Source organism: Ceratotherium simum, chromosome 38, assembly GCF_057802395.1.
Source record: "Ceratotherium simum simum isolate JZ-2026a chromosome 38, ASM5780239v1, whole genome shotgun sequence".
Classification (NCBI taxonomy): Eukaryota; Metazoa; Chordata; class Mammalia; order Perissodactyla; family Rhinocerotidae; genus Ceratotherium; species Ceratotherium simum.
Window position 1 is genome coordinate 7,876,374 of NC_141937.1, and position 23,110 is coordinate 7,899,483.

General features: G+C 40.5%; 1 protein-coding gene across 11 annotated transcripts in view; it reads right to left on the reverse strand.

Moving 5' to 3' along the window:
• Nucleotides 1–23,110, reverse strand: part of MAP3K4 (mitogen-activated protein kinase kinase kinase 4) — a 108,629-nt gene that overhangs the window by 21,077 nt on the left and 64,442 nt on the right. For 4 of the 11 annotated variants that reach the window (XM_087425051.1, XM_087425056.1, XM_087425053.1 and 1 more), the window contains exons 5-15: nt 22,900–23,046; nt 16,341–16,498; nt 12,705–12,878; nt 10,333–10,432; nt 10,148–10,231; nt 8,891–9,157; nt 7,355–7,504; nt 4,689–4,850; nt 3,594–3,727; nt 2,992–3,070; nt 2,174–2,252 (exon numbers count right to left, since the gene is read on the reverse strand). In XM_087425051.1, coding sequence (XP_087281177.1) covers nt 2,174–2,252; nt 2,992–3,070; nt 3,594–3,727; nt 4,689–4,850; nt 7,355–7,504; nt 8,891–9,157; nt 10,148–10,231; nt 10,333–10,432; nt 12,705–12,878; nt 16,341–16,498; nt 22,900–23,046 — 1,534 coding nt within the window. The remainder of the gene's footprint in view (nt 1–2,173; nt 2,253–2,991; nt 3,071–3,593; nt 3,728–4,688; nt 4,851–7,354; nt 7,505–8,890; nt 9,158–10,147; nt 10,232–10,332; nt 10,433–12,704; nt 12,879–16,340; nt 16,499–22,899; nt 23,047–23,110) is intronic. The other 7 variants (XM_087425055.1, XM_004440542.2, XM_004440541.3 and 4 more) reach the window with 3 other exon arrangements.

Sequence of the window (23,110 nt, forward strand, 5' to 3'; positions counted from 1 at the left end):
GCATCTGATCTTAAGCATTAGAAGGGGAGGCTCACAGATGCTAAATGAGCAGCCTCAGGTCACTCGCCTGTCAGGCAATCTGACTCGCAGGCCAGTGCTGTTTCCACCACCCCAGCGGCTGAGAGCACAAGGACACATAAGCCTAGAGACAGCACATTAACCTACTGTCCCATCAGCAGTTTAGAGGGGCACAGCAAACAATTAGTGACTCGGCTGTTAGCACTGACTACCTGTGGACTGTGGGAGTATGAGTATTTTTTCCTTTTGCAATATTTTTCTACATTGAGAATTTTTCTACATGTACATCTACATTTTTCTACTTACTTTTTCTACACTGTAATTTTTTTACAACGATTCCTTATGTAATAAAAGATTTTAAAGAAATAATTTTTACTGAACTACTGATCATGTATTCTGAGAGAAATACTTTAAGCGATCAGATGATCAAAGTATTTATGATAGTATGCTTAATCAAAAGTTTGATAAGAATATGGCATGTTTTATATAAAATGCTCAAACAGTTTTGCAAGTGACAACTTTATTTCATAGCAGCCTTGGGAGAAAAAGAAATATAAGCTGACGGAATTTTACAGATAAAGAAACCAAGCATTAGGGCCGGCCCCGTGGCTTAGCGGTTAAGTGCTTGTGCTCCGCTGCTGGCAGCCCGGGTTCGGATCCCGGGCGCGCATGGACGCACCGCTCCTCAAGCCGCGCTGAGGCCGCGTCCCACATACAGCAACTAGAAGGATGTGCAACTATGACGTACAACTATCTACTGGGGCTTTGGGGAAAAAAAATAAATAAAAAAAGAAACCAAGCATTAAAACCTAGCCTACTAAACTTTCTGCAGCTAGCACCCACCCTTTAAGACGTAGCTGCTGTTCAATACATTTACCATTTATGAATTATTTCATTTTGGGTACTTTAAATTGTTTAAAATTTCTAGGTTTTCATTTCTCAATGTTTATTACATATAAATACAGTTCTGCTTTTATTTACTACCTCAAGAAGGAAGACAGGTTTTTTTTTTTTGAGGAAGATTGGCCCTGAGCTAACATCTGTTGTTAATCTTCCTCCTTTTTTTCTCCCCAAAGCCCCAGTAGAGAGTTGTATGTCACAGCTGTACATCCTTCTAGTGGCTCTACATGGGACGCCGCCTCAGCGCGGCTTGAGGAGCGGTGCGTAGGTCCACGCCCAGGATCCGAACTGCTGAACCCCGGGCTGCTGAAGTGGAGCGCACAAGCTTAACCACTACACCACCGGGCCAGCCCCAAGACAGCTTTTTTTGATATATATTTTGTTTTATTTCAACATATACAGTAAAACTGTATATTAACTGTAATTGAAAACTATAATAGAGTATATTATAGCATAACTTAACAACTTTTTTTTTACTAAACCTGAATAGGAATTTACTACTTTAGTGGGGAAATGGGTACCTAGGAAAGCTGTGGAGAAGAAAATGAACTCACTCTCCTTCAAAAGGTTGCGGGGGGGGGGGGGGGGGGGGGCGGGGGGAGAACAATCACACTCACCCACCCGTAACAGGAAAGGCCCTTGCTCTTTAACAGACAACTATCTTTCCAAGTCTTTCCTCCCCAGAAGAAAAGATTTTAAGGGGGAGAACAGAGTGTGTTGGTGCAAAAACAAAAACAAACAAAATTGTAGTTTAACACCACTGGCAAGCATTGAATACCCCGTAATGGCATTTTAACCTTCCTGTTAGACTTAGAAAGATTACTATGGAGTTCTCTATATACACACCTCATTCTATAACCTTTTTTTATTTACTTATTTTTGCTGGGAAAGATCCACCGTGAGCTAACATCTGTTGCCAATCTTCCTTCCTTTTTTTTTCCCCCTCCCCAAAGCCCCAGTACGTAGTTTTATATTCTAGTTGTAAGCCCTTCTAGTTCTTCTATGTGAGCCGCTGCCACAGCATGGCAACTGACAGACGAGTGGTGTGCTTCTGTGACCAGGAACTGCCAAAGCAGAGCATGCTGAACTGTAACCACTAGGCCATCATGGCTGGCTTCATTCTATAACCTTCTTTGTCATTGTCCTGACTATTCTGAAAGAACCTCTGTATCATTTTAAATGACTGCAAGCACAAGACTATACGCTCACCCAAACCAGCAGGTTCTAGGAGAAATGCCGTTAACTGCTGTCTTACCAAGGTACAAACCTGTAACAGGACTGTGTGGCTTTCCTATTACATGGCCAATGCATTCATTCATCAAGGCCTGTAAACTCTAGAAACCAAAGGAAAAGGGAAAAGAGAAGAGAAAAAATGTATACTCTCTCAGTTATGTAAGTAGCACGAGTTAAAGTTTCAGTGTATTTAAGAAAAAATGCTATCCTTAGTAAATATTTTCAAAGTTAGTTTAAATGGAAACTGGTATAAACATAAATTAAACACACACAATGTACATAATTTAAAATAATATAATACACAATTCCATTTTTATAAGTAAAATCAAATTAGCATTCAACTCCCCATAATGCAATGACGTGCGCAAGTAAGGAACTTCTCCTGTAATCATCTCTACTATCTGGAGGCTAAAATAAATGCATTCACATTATGAACATCTTTTTGATCTGATGGAATTTACCAGAGTAACAGTGAAAATATTTAATATTTGGCATTATGCTCTCAAATGATGCAAAGTGAATTAAAATAGCTAATCCTTGTTCTTCATTAAACTGCTAAAAAGCAGCAACTAAGTCAGCACTTTATAAAATATGAAACTGACAAACACTGCAGAAATACCAGGCTGCACAACTACACACTAAGTCAGTTGAACAACACTGTTGTAAAAGAAAAAAGCAATGAAAGTCTTACTGTGCTCCTGAGAGTACTTTCACTCCTCAGCACATCATTGCAACTGTGTATAAAACAGTCAAGAACCACTACACATAAAAAACACACAATCAGGAATAGACAGTGATCAACTTGTTTTTTAATGAAAAAAACTTTAGAATATTCCATACCAAGAAGTCATCTTCTGGTAAAGCTGAAATAAAGGCAGGTTCAATGGCTTGCAGAAAGTCAAAACCTTGAGTCGCCCACCTGTTACGTGAAAAAGTTCAGTAATCACAAAGCAACCAAGAAAATGCTGCAGCAGTTTTAGTCTATACAATACTGAAAAGTAATCTGATTGGAAAACAACTGCCTACGACAAAACACATTTTTTTGTCTTTATGCCTAGGGCTGAGTAAGTTTATAGCGTGTTTTGGGAAAGAAGGACAAATGGTTTCTTAATAAAAGAACTGGTTACCAATTTGTTTTCCACTTACACTAAGTAACAGGCTTAAATTTCATGAGGGAGGAAGAGATTAGCAATCAGGGAGACTCGTCCAGGGAGAATTGAACTCCCGTAAAGATAACTCATTTTGGAACAAATTTTTAAAAAAGTTTTCTGAGAGTTACAGGGTTTTCTGTGTAAATAGGTTCATTAAAAAAAACACAAAAACTGATCACAGTTTGTAATTACAGTTTTTGTGTCATCTGCTCAGAAACCCCATATAAAATATAAGAAGGAAATACAATCCATCCCATGTGACTCATGAATGAACATCCTCGTGGTCATTACCTGGGTCTGGTACCTCTTCCACTCTCACATTTAGTTAGGACATAATTCATCCATTTCCGGGCAAAGCTTATATATTTGTCTCCTATCTTCTGTCTAAACTCTCCAGACATCAAACGAACAACTTCTTTATGATACTGTAAGAAGATTTCACGTATATCAAAATTAAGAAGAAAACAACAATTAAACAAATACCTAAACACTATGCCACTAAATAATGTGTCTGTTTTAAAATATCTGTTTAAAATGTCATTTTTCTAAAAACAAAAGGCAAAATCCAATTAAAATTTATATATTCTGAAAAGAGTATGAAGAGTTAGAGAATATAATGTCTCAAAATGCAGTTTCACAAATGTTTTACTCATAAGTTTAAACTAAGAACGTGCTTTTATGATACTAAACATCTCTTAAAGAAGGTTTTTAGATGTAAATAGATAGCTGTTAGCACAAAATAAAAACTGGGCAACTATCTGACAGTTTAAAAGTAAACCCAACAAGGGCCGGCCCCGTGGCTTAGCAGTTAAGTGCGAGCGCTCTGCTGCTGGCGGCCCGGGTTTGGATCCCGGGCGCGCACCAATGTACCGCTTCTCCGGCCATGCTGAGGCCTGTCCCACATACAGCAACTAGAAGGATGTACAACTATGACATACAACTATCTACTGGGGCTTTGGGGGGAAAATAAATAAATAAATAAATAAAATTATGGGCCGGCCCCGTGGCTTAGTGGTTAAGTGTGCGCACTCCGCTGCTGGTGGCCGGGGTTCGGTTCCCAGGTGCACACCAACGTACCGCTTCTCTGGCCATCCTGAGGCCACGTCCCACATACAGCAACTAGAAGGATATGCAGCTATGACATACAACTATCTACTGGGGCTTTGGGGGAAAAATAAATAAATAAAATTTAAAAAAATAATAATAAATAAATAAATAAAAGTAAACCAACGTTTCTGATATTCAGCAGTGGTGTAAGGTGACATTCTTGACTATGCTGTGATTATAATCAATAATCAGATTTGCTGTACAGATTCATAATACTTTTTGTAAGTTACAAAGCAATTGCAAAGTTGTACTGTGTTTTTCCTCTTATTGTGTACCTACCTCGAACCCAAAATTGTAGCCCTGAATCATGGCTTCTCGGTAGTACTGCTGCAACGTGACCGATTCAGATTCATCAACTTCAGCATCAAACTCAGAAGTGAACATGTGGTCCACTCGGTCAATGGCATCACTTATTCTGTTGCAAAGCTCTAATGCATCATTCTAAAGAGTCCCAAACAATAATTAATCCACAACGAAGCAAATCACACAATAATTATTATGTTTTAGAGGAAGATTGGTTTCATCATCACACAGACATTAACCATTGCAATATACTTCGGACATACATATTTGGGATATTCAAAAGGAATGATCAAAAGTAGAGGAAATTATATTCTTTTCATTTTTATTTGTATTAGGTATTCTTTAACATCTTATGAAATACAACAGGAAAACAATCCATTTAAAATGATAATGCCTAATTATACGTAGTCTTTGGATAGATGCTTACAGCTTCAATATTCTGCATATCAAAACCAGTTGTTTTTTCCCTCTGGGTGGTTGCTCAAGCGTTAAGTATGGGTTCAATTCCAGAGTGAACTAACAACGTATTTCTAAATGACCTCCACAGAGTTATCATGTCATCCTGTCCTTCTTATCCCCTGCCACTCCCTAGTTCAGGGGTTCTCAACTAGGGCTGATTTTACCCCCCAAAGGACACTGGCAATGTCTGGAGATATTCTGAGTTGTCAAAACTTGGGGAGGGGGGCAGGAAATCTACTGGCTAGGATGCTGCTAACCATCCTAAAGACAGCTCCCCAAAACAAAGAATTACTGACCCAAAATATCCATAGTGTGGACGCTGAGAAACCGTGCCCCAGCCCAAGCTTTGTTATCCCCCTACACAATCCTACAATAGCTCTAAATTGGGCTCCCTTTCCACCCATCCTTAAACACACACGTATGTAACATATGGTCTCCATAAGGCAATCCCTCTACATATTGTTCCAAAATATTCTTCCTAAACCTTCAACAACTCTCTGAGGCTTTGAAAATAAAATGCAAAATCTCTCAACAGCTAGATTTTTGCCCACCTGATTATCTCCCACCACTTTCCACTGCATACACCAAGATCCAGCCAAATCAGACGAGTTGATATTCAGGGAGCATTCCCATAACCCTGTGCCACGGACACCGATACCCAAGTGTTCTTTCATTAGTCTTTTCCCAATGTGCATCTTTTGAAATCCTCCCAAGCTGAAATGCCTCCATGGTGGCAATTCCCAGATGCTACTAGGAGGAGCTAATTTCTCCCTGCTCTGTACTTTAGTGTGAGAGTTTAGGTCCTTAAGGCTATAAATCCCTTAAGCTCAAGAAGAATTAATATCTTAAATAATTTTGCACCTTCCAGAATTCATTGACTCAAACTAAAAGAAAAGATAAAAGCCCCCTACCCTGGTATTAGAGTAGGATGACAGTCTACAAGAGAAAATGTTTATAGGTAAATAAGACAACCAGATTGACGCAAGAAAAACAAACGCTTATCAAACTACTCGTCATTTCAAGAAGTGCTTCTTCTTCAAGAAGTCAAGCCTTAGTGTGACTGAGAAGACGTAACTGATGGCCTGTGGAAGAGGGTGCATGAGACCACACTTTTGATAAATGGAGCACAAGACAGAGAGTGGTGAAAACAGGAAATAGTGGGAAGAGAAGGCAAGGCTCTGGCTTGTCATGAACTTCGAGGGCCTTCGTGCCTGTCAGCAACTGGCTTTCTCTATTATGTTTAATTTGGCTGAATTATCTGTTAAACAAAAGAATAAATCAATCTTCTTTTAGATTACACATTACTGACTTGGAGTACCTCTAGCAAATACTGGTAATTGCTAAAGGAGAAAGAAACTTGGATGAGGAATGAAGAAATCTACATTCCAACATCAACTTTGCTACTAACCAACCAAGTGACCATTAAGAAGTCACATAACTGTTCAAACTTCTATCCTTTCCAACTCTAATGTCCTACAGTTCCAGGAAAGATCTGGGAAACTTTTAGTTTAGACATGAGAAAATGTATACCGGGGGGGCCGGCCCTGTGGCGTAGCGGTTAAGTGTGTGCGCTCCGCTGCTAGCGGCCCGGGTTTGGATCCCAGGCACGCACCAATGCACCGCTTGTCAGGCCATGCTGTGGTGGCATCCCATATAAAAGTGGAGGAAGATGGGGGCGGGCCTGGTGGCGCAAGCGGTTGGGGGCACGTGCTCCAATGCGGCGGCCTGGGGTTCAACGGTTCGGATCCCGGGCGCGCACCAACGCCCCGCTTATCAAGCCATGCTGTGGCGGTGTCCCATATAAAGTGGAGGAAGATGGGCATGGAATGTTAGCCCAGGGCCAGTCTTCCTCAGCAAAAACAGGAGGAGTGGCAGATGTTAGCTCAGGGCCGATCTTCCTCACAAAAAAAAAAAAATAAAAGTGGAGAAAGATGGGCACAGATGTTAGCCCAGGGCCAGTCTTCCTCAGCAAAAAGAGGAGGATTGGCATGGATGTTAGCTCAGGGCTGATCTTCCTCACAAAAAAAAAAAAAAAAAGTATATTGGGAAGAGAGGGAGAATAGGGAGGACAATTTAAGAGCTCAAGTCTCTTGAATGATATTAAATTATAACACACTGATTCTTCCACAGCATTATATCTAAACATAAATAAATTAGCTTAGGTAAACTTGACTGTGAAATACCTTTAGCTGCTGCAAAGCTTTGGCGATGACTGGCTGACTGGATGTCTGCTCCTGGCGTAGAGTCATGAGTCCTTCAATGGACTGCTGGAAAGCTTTTCTCTGCATTATTAGATGGGCAGACTGCATGACAACTAGTAAAAGGTTATCCACCTGGGAGGAAAATCAAGCCATTGGGCTTAAAAACAAACCCAGTTACTTTTTCCCATTCTAGTTCAACCCCCAGTCCAAAAGCAACGCCAATGTCAGGGCCACCTGGCCAGCAACCATCAATCAGAAAGTAGTTTTCAAGCAAAGCTGCTCGCACAGAGCAACGCACTGCAATGGGGCCTGATGTTCAGGATCTTCAGCACAACGGTGACAAATCCTACGGAATTATGCAGGCATGATGTCTTCAAACTATCCCAGAACTGCAAGTAATTGAATACTCCTTGTACAGTGTGTATGTGTGTGTGTGTGTGTGTGTTGGTGCAGCATGTGAAGATGGAAAACACAGGAATAACAGTGGGATGAGAGGAGCAGCCTTGTATGAAACAGTAAGAAACCAAGACTTTATTATTTTTATTTTTTAAGTGATAGTCACTGCAGTATTTTGAGTAGAACTGTGATGTGATCAAATGTATGTATTATAATGATCATGCTAGAAGCACCAAAACAAACAAAGAAATGCAGAATTGGAGGGAGGGAAGGTGAGGGTTGAAGCAGGGAAACTAAAAGTGGGACACTGCAATAGTCCAGGAAAGGGATGATGAGGCCTGACTACGGGAGGGCTCTGGGGATGCAGGGAAAGGGTCATTTACTGAAAATGCTTCAGGCTTGCTAGGGCTAGTGATTACCCGGAAAGCTGGGAGGCTTAACTGTCAATTCTGGTTTAAACAACTGAGTGGACAGAGCACCACTCACTGAAGACAGAGAATACTGGAGAAAGAGCAGATCTGCAGAGCTGCACGGATAGTAGGCCCAGGTTATTCAGCCCCATTAGGACTGAGTTTGAGATGCACGTGAGCACTCAGCATCACGCTCCCTGAGCTGAACACAGAGAACGTGATAATGCTGCTTACAGCATTAATTAATGAGTTACATAAACTGTCATGGGATCCTGTTAGGTAGGCAGGTAACAGCCTCTACTACAAAAATGGACACTAAGTAGCCAGTAAACCAGGGTACTTGGAGAGCTGGGATTTCTGGAACTCCAAATTAAATGAGTAAGGTAATTCCTTTTAGATCATGGGTATACAGACCTAACTACATGGCTAAACCGAGAAAAGCTACAAATAAAATATTTCAAATATTCCAGAATAATTTAACATACTTATAGAGTTTGATGGAATAGTTTACCACAAGTAATCCTACAAAATTATCTATTAAAACGTCAAGGCATACTTTTGGGAAGCGTATACTTGAGACCACTGTGGCGTTAAACCAATCATTCATGAGCTGCTAATAAATCATTTTTCCTAAAAGCATTTTAAGTAAGCAATACTGCTTCAAGGTAGGAAGAGAGGAGCAGCAGGTGTGGGCAGTGGGCGTGAGACACACCTGCATGCTTCTCAGAGTATCAACAGTCTCCACTTGAGGCACAATTTTGACAGGCTGTGCCTCCCATGTGGCCCAGCTGTCATCTGAATCCCGAGCGCGATCATTATGCTTGGTTAGAAGCAGATAGGCGTCAATCAGTACATCATCCGAATCTTTTGAGCAGTCCTTTCCTGCAGCTGCATTGAGTAACTGCAAAATAATACTCTTCTCCTCAGCAAGAGTGTCTGGAACAAACACTTGTAAGTTTTCTAAGCCAGGAATTTGTACCTGGAAAAGAAACAACCCAAAATCTTCAATTAAGGAACGTGATACATCATAGAAATGTTATTTAAAAAAAAACAAACTAGAAACAGACAAGCAGGCTTGGGGAGGGAGATGTGGGAAAGGCATTAACCAGAGCAGTGCGGGGAACCGCAGTAAGTCCAGTTCCGTGTGACTGGAGAGGGGTGGGGCGAGCATGTGAATGTACTGAGGGAGAGGCCTTGTAAAGTTTCTCCATCTACAGGCATCCTAATTTCTTCATTTTCAACAACAAGAAAATACTCTCCAGAGGAGGAATGTCAGCCTCAAACACCTCAGTCAACGCTAGTTTGCAATGCAAAAGAATCTCATGAGATTGTGCAGGCACGATGTCTTTGAAAGAGCAAGTCACCTGACTCAGTGAAAAGGCAAAAAAATGTGAATACAGATTCACTAATTATTCTTAGCAGGGCCATCGTAAAAAGCCTTTTAAAGATCATTTTAACAAGGAATACATATGTGACATGCTGTGCAAGTCACACATAAACATGCGCAGGATAAACTTTCCAGTAACATCATACACAGATTCTAAAAGTGCTAAATCTCAAACAACTTAAATGGGAGCAAACATGGTGACTCAAAAAGTGTTTCTAGTGACAACCAGGACACTGACATCAAAGATTCCTATAAAAAGTTTGAATTGTTTCAGGAAATGTGAGGATGAAAAACAAAACAATTATTTAAAATCAACATATTTTATATACATTATTTTAAATATATATGTGTAACTAATTTAATAAACAGTATGAGTAAATATTTCCTTTTATCTGTCTTCTTAAAACAAGTTAATAAATATGAAAAATTTTGTTTTTCTAATTATTTCACTGGGAAATTATGGAATAGTCTTACAACTGGGGTCAATGTATGGCCTGCAAAGCCTAAAATATTTACTATCTGGACCTTTAAGAATAAAGTGGGAAAGGCAAAATGTTTCAATTATACCATCTTAAAACTTACCTTAACATACTGTTTTGATCTCAGAACATCCAGAAGGTCTCTAACTGGGGCTGAAAGTATGAACTCTGCAGCTATTTCCAGGTCCTAGGATCACAGTTAAAAAGAAACTTTATGGTTAGCTTTTAAAAAATAAGATAAAAGAAAAATAAGAAAAAAATAACCATTAATCAGGATTGCTAACTCACCTTTCTCAGCATTTTAGCAAATCCGAGTGCTTTGGAGGCTCTTTCTCTAGCTTCGTGAAAGAGTTCCTTCAGAGCTCGACTGATCTCTATAACAGATCTCCTGCAGAGGTGATGGAAATCCCATTAGAATACATTAGGGTGTATCAAGAAACACATAACAGTAAAGAGGAAGCAGATTCCAAATCACATTACAGTGGTCCCCCGTTACCTGCAGTTTCAGTTGCCCGCGGTCAACCACAGTCCAAAAATATTAAATGGAAAATTCCAGAAATAAACAATTCGTAAGTTTTAAATTGCTTGCCGTTCTGAGTAGTGTGATGAAATCTCACTCTGTCCTGCCCAGTACGTGAACTGTCCCTTTGTCCAGCGGATCGATGCTGTATATGCTACCTGCCCGTTAGTCACTTAGTAGCTGTCTCAATTATCAGATCGACTGTCGAGGTATCGCAGTGCTTGTGTTCAAGTGACCCTTATTTTACTTAGTAATGGCCCCAAAGCACAAGAGTAGTGTTGCTGGCAATTTGGATATGCCAGAGAAGCCAGCTGTAAAGCACTTCCTTTAAGTGAAAAGGTAAGAGTTCTCAACTTAAGGAAAGAAAAAAAGTCATATGCTCAGGTTACTAAGGTCTACAGTAAGGACAAATCTTCAATCTGTGAAATTGTGAAAAAGGAAAAAGAAATTCGTGCGAGTTTTGCTGTCACACCTCAAATATGTCACATGGGAAAAACACCATATATATAGGGTTTGGTACTATCCACAGTTTTAGGCATCCACTGAGGGTCTTGGAATGTATCGGATAAGAGCAGACACTACTATAATAAAGACTGAAGATAAGACTGCTTCTTTATAAACAGGAGCAAGCAATTATTTAGAATGTACTGGAAATATTCAGAAGCTTGCTCCCCAGTTTTCTAGAAAGTACTTGTATTCATTAATAAGTAGGTCACATTTAATAACCTTCAAATAACAGTAAGCTCAATTTTCCAAACATTTCATTATATAATTTCTTAAGAGTCCAAGATAAGTTCTTGATTCCCAGCTCATAATCTAACTAAAAAGGAATATATATGTGATAGGCTAGTAAATGTTTAACAACTGTCTCCCTCTAAAACATTGTCCTATGTGGTGTTTGTTGATTTATACCAGCTACGATGGTATAAATACTCCCATCGTAGCTGATTTCAAACTAGCAGTAGGACATCACTGAGCAACGACTTGGGAAGAGACGTGCACAATCACACACGGGCTCTCGCGAGCCAGGACAAGCCAGCCCCAGCACACCACTGTACGTGAACCCCTTTTTAGATCCATCCCTAGGAAACAATCAGAGTATCCTAAGAGCCATTCTCTAGTTCACCATCTTATCTCTTGAAATCTCATGCTCATTTTGTTTTTTTCTTTGATGAGGAAAACTGGCCCTGAACTAAATCTGTGCCAATCTTCCTCTATTTTATATGTGGGACACCACTGCAGCATGGCTTGATGAGCAGGGCATAAGTCCGTGTCCGGGATCTGAAACTGTGAACCCTTGGCCACTGAAGCGGAATGAGCAAACTTAACCACTATGCTACCAGCCCGGCCCCAATTCTCTTGTTCATTTTTAATCTACCATGTTAGTTCTCAAAACTGCAAGACCTTCTACAAACTGATTCATCTCATTTCTCAGCTGTTCAATATTTTCTCAGGTGAGAATCTAGGTGGTAACTTCTTTCTTTAACCCTGGCCTAAAGACATCCCAGGTGTTCTGAAACCCAAAATGTGTTTTTCATCAAATTTTGGATGGTGAGAGAAAACATTTCAGCTCTAAAGAAGTTAGTTCCACCTGAGCATTTCCTAAGGTTGAATCATATGATATTGCTGATAATTTGCCACAAAATGGCTGTATGACTGACACATATGCCACAAAACCAGCAAGTTAACAAGGTTCAACCTAAATACTGTCTGCATAGAACTGGAGGGAATGCAGTAGATGAGCAAGTCATGGTTTAATGTACTTAAGCTTAAAGTTCAACAGAAGGGATAAGCTAAGTGTAAAAACAATAAAAATGTACCAAAATGTCAATTCAATGTATTGATGGAGGTTTTAAAGGACAGAAACAATTATTTAATTAAAGACATTCCAGAACATATGGACGAATTCTACTCTACTCATTTTTAGGCAACTTAAACTATCCCTTTCTCTAAAGACACTATTTTTATTCAGCTAAAAAAATTCTAATTTCAGCTTTAAAGAAAATTTCACATAAAACCCTAACTAGAAAATCATATGAAAAAACAATATGGTAATAAATAAATCCCTTTAGGTCTACCACCCAAATTCCTAAAGTCCAACACAATTTGCTTTGAATAAGGCTCATTTCAGGCTGATTACCAAGAGCAGAATGACATGAAACAAGAAACGGGACTGAAGAGTAAATGCAGCTTCCACCTGATTTCATCAGAAGCACTACTATCATCAGCACTGGTCCAAAATTCAGCACAGCTCTCCTGTAAGCCAAATTCCAAAAAACTCCCTGTAGATTTCAGCAGCATTCCTGCAATGTCACTAAGGGAACAAAAATAACAAAAGTAAACCAGAGAAGCAAAATAGCCCTCACTTATTATAATTCTTGAGTGAGAAACTGAAAGGTTCAGCTATTGTTTCAATGGTTTAAAAATCAATGACAGTGAGAATTTCCTTTCAATATAGAATCATGACCAATGTGAAAAAGGAGAAATCTCGATAATGGCATGGATCTACCTTTGTTCTATTACCATAGTTTTTCACTATAAACCTTAAAATCTTAAATTACATTCATAGTAGTTATGTAACTATTTCACAAATGTTATTTTCATCTTAAATGTTCAAAATGATATAAAATGGTCTCAAATATATATCTATTGACAAGATGTTTTCTAAAAGCTTAATAAACTAAATGATAGCATAGGAAAACAAAGTAAATTCCCTAAATGCAACTGTTTTTAAAAACTTCCCTCACAATTAGCCCTTCATGGTCAATAATCATGAAACACTCTACATAGCTGATGCTTCTCACTGAGTATACAATCTAAATGCTCAGGTTAAAGTGTAAACCAAAGTGTATAAAACAAATCTAAATGAGTGCAGTAAACATTCAACAACAGCTTATTGACCTCTGTGATGTTCCAGCAAAGAAGTTTATAGCCTAGTAAAAGTGACCAGGTCAGTATATAACCAAGATCGGACGTGGCAGAAGGTAAGTGCCGGGGGAGCCGTCCGAGGAGAAGGATCACACCCAGCAGAAGGTGTGGTTTCATGGGCATTGCAGAATCCTAACAAGTAGAACACCAGGGGTAATAAGGGGCTCTGTCAGCAAGAGAATGGAGGGAAGGGAAGTCCAGGAAGAACAATAAATATGATCAAAGGGCATGATGATGTGTTCAATAAGCAAGATGCATGTTTATGAAAAGCAGCAGTCCAATCTGAATGGAGCAGGTGTGGTGGACCCAGACCAGGAAAGCAAATGGGGCCAGGCTGTGGAAGGCTCTGGATGTCAGCTAACTGTCTGACCTCTGTTTGGCAGGCAAAGAGGGAGGGCTTTAAAAATAACTGAGTGGGAAAGTGACCTGATCAGAAACATGCTTTTAAGAACAGTAGTATACAAGGATATCTGGGATGGATTTATTCAACAAATATCGAGTACCTGTTATGAACTAAGCAGCAGTGAAGAAAACAGACAAACTCCCTCCAGGGAATAGAGAATAAAAACAATAAATAAAAGAAAAAAGGAAAATATATAGTATTTCAGATATTGATAAGTACTATGGAGAGAAATAACATAGGAAAGAAAGTTAAGGAGTACTTGCTGGTAGGAATTTCAATTTTAAATATGGAGAAGGTAATATTGGGACAAAGACCTACGGGAAATGGGGAAATGAGCCATGAAAAGACCAGGGAGAAGAGCAGTCCAAGAAGAGGAACCAGCAAAGGCCTCTTTGCAAAGGGCCTGATGTAGGAGCAGGTCCAGCCTGTGAAAAACAGTAAGGAAGCCACTGTGGCTACAAAGTAATCACAGGAGAGCCTAGCAGGAGATCAGGACAAAGATTTAGTGAAAAGTCAGACTGTGTCAGGCCTTACGGGTCATTGTTTAGGCACTCTCACTTTTATTGATTACGAAGGGGAGCCACTGGCATATTCGGAGCAGAGGAGAAAATGGTCTGATGCACATTTTAACAAGATCATTCTGGCTATGGTGTTGAGAATAAGCTATAGGGGATGAAGGGCAGGAGCAGAGAGACCACTTAGAGAGCTACTGCAATAACACAAGCAGAAATAACAGCCTGGGAAGAGCGGAAACATGGAGTGTGAGCAGAGGTCAGATTCTGCATACATCCTGAAGGGGCGCCAAACAGATGAGAGATAGTGAGCGAGAGCAAGAGAGAAGTCAGGGTTCACTCCAAGACTGACTAAACTTGGGAAAACCAGCACACAAAGCAGAACATCGCACTAATACAAGAGACACATGCAGAACTAGAACAGTGCAAGTGGGCACTCCCACAGCAGGGGCAATGAAGAAGCTCTGGGAGCTTCTCAGAACACGGAACGTCAAGGTGGAGGCCAGAGTCTGCACTGTGTGGAATTTGAAGGACAAGCAAAAGATAAAAACGAAAAGACTGACAGGAGAAAATAAGGGTATAGTGAAATTACATAACATGAATTGGTAGTGAAACTAAACAGTAACCTTTTCAAAAAATTTCTTCAACAAAGCTTGACAGCCTGGAAACAGAAAATGCAAACAGAAGAAATTACAGGCAAAGTAGAATTATGGAAAATTGAGAGAGGAAGAGATGTTGAAAATGGGAGTGAATACCTTTTTTTCCAAAAGGCTGACTATCGGAACCAATCTGAATAGGAAAGCAAGATAGATTGGGAGTCACAGCCTGAAGGACTGAAGAGTTCTGAGACAAGAGCAAGTTCACTGTCCACTCAAATGAAAGAGAGAGAAGACATAAAAAGAACTGGTGGTTAGGGCAGAAAAGTGAATGAATACAAGATTCTGAGACATTGAGCATGGGACAGAGCTGGGTGGAGTTGAGAACAATGAGTTTCTAAAGTCAGAAGAGAACTCTGTGAAAGGGAAAGTCCTAAAGAATGCACACAAAGGGAGGGCAAGGAAACAGGAGCTGGGTATAAAAGACCTCATAAAAAGGAGACCAAAGAAATAAAACAGCTGATGAGGCCAGTGAGAGAAGGCAGCACCAAGGGACAGGAGCAGAGTCTAGAGCCAAGGAGAGGACCAACCCTCATCAGTCAGTGGGGGCGTGGCCCCAGCAAAGACCACTGAAATGCACCCCGCCTTCAACATTCAGGCGCCTGTAGTGGAGAAGATATATTCACTTCCTAGAACAAACAGACCCGTGATCACCCTCCCCTCCTCATGGCTTTCCTTTGTTTACATTTCCATTCTTTCACCATATACACACCCAGTTTACACAGAGATTCTGTGATTAATATCAGTATTCTGTGATTCCCAAAACAGTATCAGTGCAAATACATACTTCTTAGATTGTGAACATCCTCACTGAGACTGATACACATAGGTCTAAAGGTCTACTCTACTCTTCAGAGGCCTTAGATTCTCCTTCTTTTTATATATAATCAAGAGGTTTACTCTAAGGCAGGATTTCTAAACTTCAAAATTGACATTCTGGATGGATAATTTTTTTGTTTGGGGGCAGGCTGTCCTGGGCACTGTTTAGCAGTGTCCCAGCCTCAACTCACTAGAGGCCAGTAGGACCTCCCAGTTGTTACAGTCAAAACTGTTTACCAACATTGCCAAATGTCCCCAGGGGGCAGATCACCCCTGGTTGAGAACCATCCCTCTAAGGATGGCAAAACCTGGGCAAGGGGCACACAACAGATATGAATGACTGTCATTTCCACAAAACTAAACATTCAAACGTGTAGACGAGAACTGGTAAGCAGAGCGAGAATAAGAGTGAGACAGGAAAGGCAGGCGGGAGGACTCCACAGCACGAGGATTCCTACCAGAAGAGTTTTCCAGCCTGTGCTTCTCCTCCGCGGATGTAATGTGTTATTTCTTTGGTGAAATTCCATTCTTCTTCTAACAGATTTTTTAAACTATGGGATGCTTGAGGTAATTGCTGTAGCATTTGGATCCAGCTTCTCATGTAATCAAAATAAACCTTGAAATACAAAAACGTAAAGAGAGATATTTGAGAACAGAATTCAGCAACTCACAACTTTCCCCTCTGTTAACATGAAAGCTACAAAGCAGACAGGCAGGTGGAAGGAGACTGTCGGAGCACACAGCACTGAGAGAAGTGAGATTCTCCACCGTTGTTAAGCAAGGTCTAAATGAGGATTTTTCTTTAACTGTATGACTCAATTCCTTGGTAATTTAACACATTATTCACAATCCCTCCAAATTCCTAATAACTAAAATGTTCACAGCATATAGAAAAGTACAATCAAGTAAGAAAAAAATCAAAATAATAGCACTCAGAAATTTTCATTATTACCATACTATGAACACTGTTCCTTTAAGAGGCTGGGATCTTTAGTTGTTGACTTATTTTAATTTTAGACGGCATCTCACATGTTGAGAGGAAGAAATGAGCACACTTTTCCCGTCATCCCTTCCTGACATCCAGATTTTTACAATATAATTTTTTCAAGGTTTATGATATATAAATTATGATCTATAACCGAAATACTCAATTATTCTGAAGTGAGGTTTATGCCCACCACAAGTCCCATTACAACCGCTTTCCCATTTCTAAATTCTTTTATCTGTTGCTTAGTAGGGTTTTACTACCAAGCAGTTTTTCTCAAGACAGGTTCACAGTTACTATATCACAAAACATCAGTCTATGGATTCTCTCACCAAAAGGATAACTTCACTGGGTATAAAATATCTGAGTCACACATTCTCTCCCTCAGAACTTTTAAGACATTATTCCCCACCTTCTAACACTGTGCGTTATGTTAGCGTGAAGAAATCTGATGCCAGCCTAATCTTACAACTGTCGCCACTCTCCCCACACCCTGAAGAGGACTTCTTTTCTCTGCTGAGATGTTTACAGGATTCTTTCTCTTGTCTTGGGTTTCAGTTATTTCACCAGTCTACGTCTTAGGGTTCATTGGAATGAATGTTTTCTGACATCCAGTAATAACTTTCAGCGGGCAAATTTCAGGTCTTTTCTTTCTTCCAAGAAAACTGTCTCTGCTGTATCTTTCGATGCTCCTGGGTCCTCCGCCACCCAGGCTGTGCGGCATGAGTCTGCAGTCTGGGTCCATCATGAATACAGCTGTGTGTGCGGAACCTGCAACCTATGGGTCTGCCACCATCTTATCCAAATGAAACAAGTCTCTTAAATACCAGGCCAGGACCTCCCCTTCACTTCTTGGAGTGCTCCTTCATCTCCTTGGCTTCCCTGGACCCTGGCTGTCTCCTGAAGACTGCACTTCCCCCTTACAGCCCTCTCAAGGGGTAAGCGGCTTCCCACCTACCTCAAGGGCTGCACGGAGTCGGCATCCTCGAGCTCCCCACTGCTACTCAAACCACTATCTTACACAGTCTTATTTAAAAACAAAAAAAAATACCCTGCCCCTTTAAGATTTGTCATGAGATATACCATTGACCCCCCCCCGTTCATACTGTCATCTACTGATTTCCAACTACTTATCATCATTCATCACACTCTGGCATCTGACTTAAGTCTTCTCTCCATCCCAGGCTTGGCCACGAGGCTTTGTGACTTCACATCATGAAGTCATGATGGTGGATGGCCCCTCCACCATCATTTCAGTTCCCTTCCCTCACTGCCTCCAGTTCCAACACCTTTTCCACTCTGACAAGGTTTCATCTCGCATCTTGTCATTACCGTAACTGCTTGAAGCCCAAAATCACCAATTCAAAAACACTGATGTTAAAACCTCCTCTCCTCCTTCCAGTTCATTTGTTCAACTACCACCAGTACAACTGTTCTCCTAATCTTATCTGGAACTCCAGTCCACTGGTTCCCCTTCTTTCTCCAATTCACTACCCCCTTCCTTTGTTCCCTTTCCTCCTTATTAAGTTGAGAGTGCATGCATTTATCCTTCTGTCAGCACTCTCCTTCCCCTGCCACCGTCCTACACTCTGCCACCCCTGGCCGCCTTTTCATCTCACCTGACTGTCAAAACCCCAAAGCTAGATAAACCCAACTATCTCCTTCCCTATGCCCACACTCAAGAAGCTGAGGGTCGTGAAGTCACGTGACAGGGAGGAGTCACTGTTCTACGCCATCATCATCACCAAGCACATGGCACACAACACTTCTGGTAATATTTACATCTCTACTCATTTTCCTTCTCTCTACAACCACAAGTTTGAAACTTCTCCATTGTCTTCAAGCCACCAATACCCACTCTCACCCATTCTCAGCAGACAATCTCACCTCTCTTCACAAAGAAAATGGAAGTCATTAGATATAAAATCTCTCATCTTCCTGATACGAAAAATGCAAACCTACATACTGTTACATACTGTCCTTCCCTTCTTAACAGTAACAGGAGGAGCTGTGCTTCCTCCTCGTCCCAACACTCATGCTCTGAGACCCATCTCCTCATGGTATCCGAGGAATGTCACACTATCCATTTTCCCTCTTCTTTCATATACATATATATGTATCTTTTCATCTCTTTTCCTTAACAAAATCAACCCCAAAGGCTTTCAAATGGTGTCAGGTACCTTCAATTTAAAAATCTCTTACTGGACCCAAAATCTTCACTACTCATCTTGTTGCACAAGCTAGACACTCAGCAGTCACTCTCAATACCTCCCCCATATCCAATCCATCCCTGAGTCCTGCCAATTTCACTCCTAAGTTTCTTTTGAATCCTTACACTTCTTCCTAAATATATGTCATACCACTCTAATCCAAGGACTAGCAGACAGGCTACAGGAATAGTCTCTAACTGGTCCACTCTCATCTACCCTGGATCCTTCCAGTCTGTTCTTCAAACTGCAGCCACAATGATCCTTTCACAATGCTTTCTTAGGAAGCTTTGTTCCAAAGTTGCTTCCCACCGAGACTTTGCATCTGCTGCCTTCTCTGTCAGAAGCGCTTCTTTCAATTTCTCTCTTTAATTTAATTAAAAAGTAAAGAGGCCTAAACATATTATAACAAATATCACCCAGAATGAATAAATGTTAATATTCTGCCATATTTGTTTTGGACATTCTTTCAATAAGAAATAACACATCTCAAAGCTAATTTCTCCTGTTTCTTTCTTCACTTCTACCTCTTTCTTCCCTCCTCAGAGGCAACGATGATGAATTGAGTACGTCTCCTTCTAGTTTATATGCTCTTTAAGATCATCTGTTATTACATAACTTACAATATACAGTATTACTTTGTATAGGTTTTCAATTTCTTACATAAACTGGATCGTAGTACACATATCAACTTTCAGGTAAATTCCAAGTGTCCGTTCCTGAGAGAAGCTTTTCCTAACTGGCACACAAACTCAAATCTCACTGTCCGAGTCCACAGACAAGCTGTGCCTCTCCTTTGTTGTGACCTGATGTTTGCATGATGCTTTAATAAGCATTTTCCCCATCACTCTTAACTCTGAGAGGGAGTTTACGCTCATCACTGAATCTTCAGTACCTGGCACGATGCCTGCCTGGCACACAGCAGACACCCAATAACAGCTGTAGAATGGAAAACTGAATCTCTTCTGCTCATTTGCTCTTTATGCTTCTACAGGAACACTAATTGTGCATGTCTGAGCTCTCCCTGGTGCATCTTCTACAACTATCACATTTTGTTCATTTTCATATTTTCATTCCTTTTATGTGGTTTCCTTAAAACTGCTATCACACATTCCTACATCATATATTATATGCTTATTGTTTTGGTTATTTCCAAGGCCAGGGCCAGGGAAATGAGCTAAGACAGTTCACAGGTCCAATTTGGATTTGCTGCCTCAAACAAACACCTATCCAGTTATTTCCTTGGATCTGCAGGCATAGGTTCCTCATTGTTCAAGTTGAAAGGATTATGTAGCACCGAGTAAAGACCCCTAAGTCATAGACTTTCTGCATCATAAGCTAATCACTGCTTCCCCTGACCCTTCTAACCTAGCTCTCCTTCGGCCGTCTTCCTCGGCTAACAGGATAGGCTGCAGACAATACAAGTGTCTCTACTTATGCTCCTTCTGTCTTGTAGGTAAGCCACCTATAGCAGGTCCTCCAGGAGGACACTCCCTGCTTCTCTCCTGACTGTCCACACACCTACATTTCACAGCTCTTAATAAGTCACTGCACAAGCCCTCCATATCTAAAGTGGGATATAGTTAGAGCTTATATCCACTCTCATTTAGTCTAAATTTAAGGCAAATAACTGTAATAGTCTTTTCTTTGGTGTGGGGGCGATATTGTGGCCAACTTCCTGCTTCACTGAATAATTTTTTTCTTTACTCTTCATTCCTTTTGCTGTTTTTGGTGAGTTTCCAAGGAAGAATGCTGCAGTAAACATAATTTGATTCCTACCCAAAGGCCATTCTCGCCTTTCTTCCTGACAAAAACACTGATTTTTTGGGGGCTACCCCAGTTCTCAAAACATGCCCCTGTACTTATCCATCTGGCACCCTTGGGACACAATTTTAAAATCAGTGATAATTTCTAGTTCTTCATCTGTGAAATTATGGAGATAAAACTAAGGCAGATTATGCCTCACACAGATAATTGGTAGCAAAGCCAAAACTAAATTCTAAGCATTTCTAGCTCTAACTAGCTGCGAATTTGGTAATTCACTTAACCTAGGCTGCATATCTCTCACAGGTACACCAAGGACACTCAAACTGGATGAGCTGGAAGGCACGTTTGACATGCCTAATTCTCATCCTTCCTGCTCAGTGATTACATGACAAAAGGTCTTTCGGATGATTCTGTAACGCCATCAAAGACAGTCTGGAAAGCAAAGCACATTTTGTCTTTTTAAACTTCTGGTTTACTAATCCATAGAAAGAGAGAAAAATTAATTTGCTTGTTGCTTTTTACCATAACTTTTCAATGATAAAGTCTTTTCTGACATAAGAAATACATAGTATTTCAAAATCCAGCCACATTTTACACATTGATGTCTTTTATGTATTCTCCCAAACAACTAGGAAATAATTTCAAACTCAAAATTATTTCTCTTAATAGCCAGATATGATAAGTCCCCCTCCCAGTCACCTTCTTCTTTCTATCCTTCTACTATAGAGGCTGAAAAGCTAAATATTTGAATGCTCAGCCTCCATTACAGTTTAGAGGCCGTGCGACAGGTCTGGTCAGTAAAATGTAGGGGAAATCTGTCGGGCGGGGCTCCCAGGAGAGCTGTCACTGTTCTGGACTCAAGCTGGCATAGATACTTCTCCCCTCTGCCCTTCTCTTCTCTTCCAGCCTAGAGAGCGGGTGGTATCTAGACATGCTGAGCTATGCTGAGGCAGGCTACAGTGAGATGTCAAGCAAGGATGAAAGAATTCCAGAAACAATATACCTATAAGCCTTGTCATTTTCTCTGTTATTCCATCAACCTGCCACACTATGTAATCATCTGTGCACGTACTCTAACGCATCTAACATGTATTCACTATATATTAACACTCTACCAGACACAAGGGAGGACAAAAGAACTTCAAGTCATAGCCTCTGGCTTATGAAGCTTTCAGTCAAATTAGGGAAACCTGAGAACAGAGAGGTGGTATATCATTAAGTATTAAACAGTACAGTTCTAATTATAACTGCTGTAAGAGTTCAGAGACAGTTTAGGCAAATGCACACTAATGGTTAAAACTGTCAGATAAAGTTTTCTAGAAAAAAATAAAACTTGAAAGTAATTCTTAAATGAGCAGACAAGGAAAAGAAGAGACATTTAAAGCAGGAAGGAATAATACGAGCAGAAGTAGAGGTTAGAAAACACAGGTAACAATGCATCTGAGAGGACTGGGGGAGTTCTTTTCGGAAAGAAATAAAAATAAGTCTGTTCCTGCCAAATCATTATTTACAATTCCTCGAATGTGCCAGGTTCCTCAGCTAACTCTTGACTCATCTTTAAGACTCAGCTTTCTCAGAGCTGAAAAAGCTCCTGGATGTCCCCAGGCTAGTGTAGGTATCCCACCTCTAAGCCTTCAGTGCATCTCAGTACAGTTCTGCCCTAGCGTTTACCACTTGGGGTGAAAGTATCGACTATGCCCAGTTCTCTCCAGACTGAGTTTCTTCGTGCTCACTACTGTATTCCCAGAGCCGTGCAAGGTCCCTAGCACACCCGGTATCACAAAAATGGCCGATGACAGATGGCTCAATAAAATAGGACCAGACTGTTCTATTTCTGGGCCGTTCTGCTATAAGATCCTACAATTAAACAACGAACTAGGGTAAGCTTTGTCAAAAATTTTAACTTAAAAATCATTGAGGATTTTTTTAAATGTGGATTTAGGAGAAACAAATTTAATCTAATACTAGATGAAAACAATCAGACTAAAGATTACCACCCCCCCAACACAAACACACAGATAGACCAACATACGTAGACATTCCTTCCAACTGTCCTACCATCAGCATTTTATGCAGATCCTCCTCGAAGGCATCAATGTTGCAGTCTGTCTTCTCCAAGCTGTCGAGAACCTCATGCAGCATGAACTGGTAGTACTGCTTCATCAAAAGGCCGCCCTTCAGCACCTCTTTACACTCTCTCACCAGCTGCGAGAGAACAGTCACAGTTCTATCACCTCACACATCCTGACCAGATTACTCGTCAGTTTTC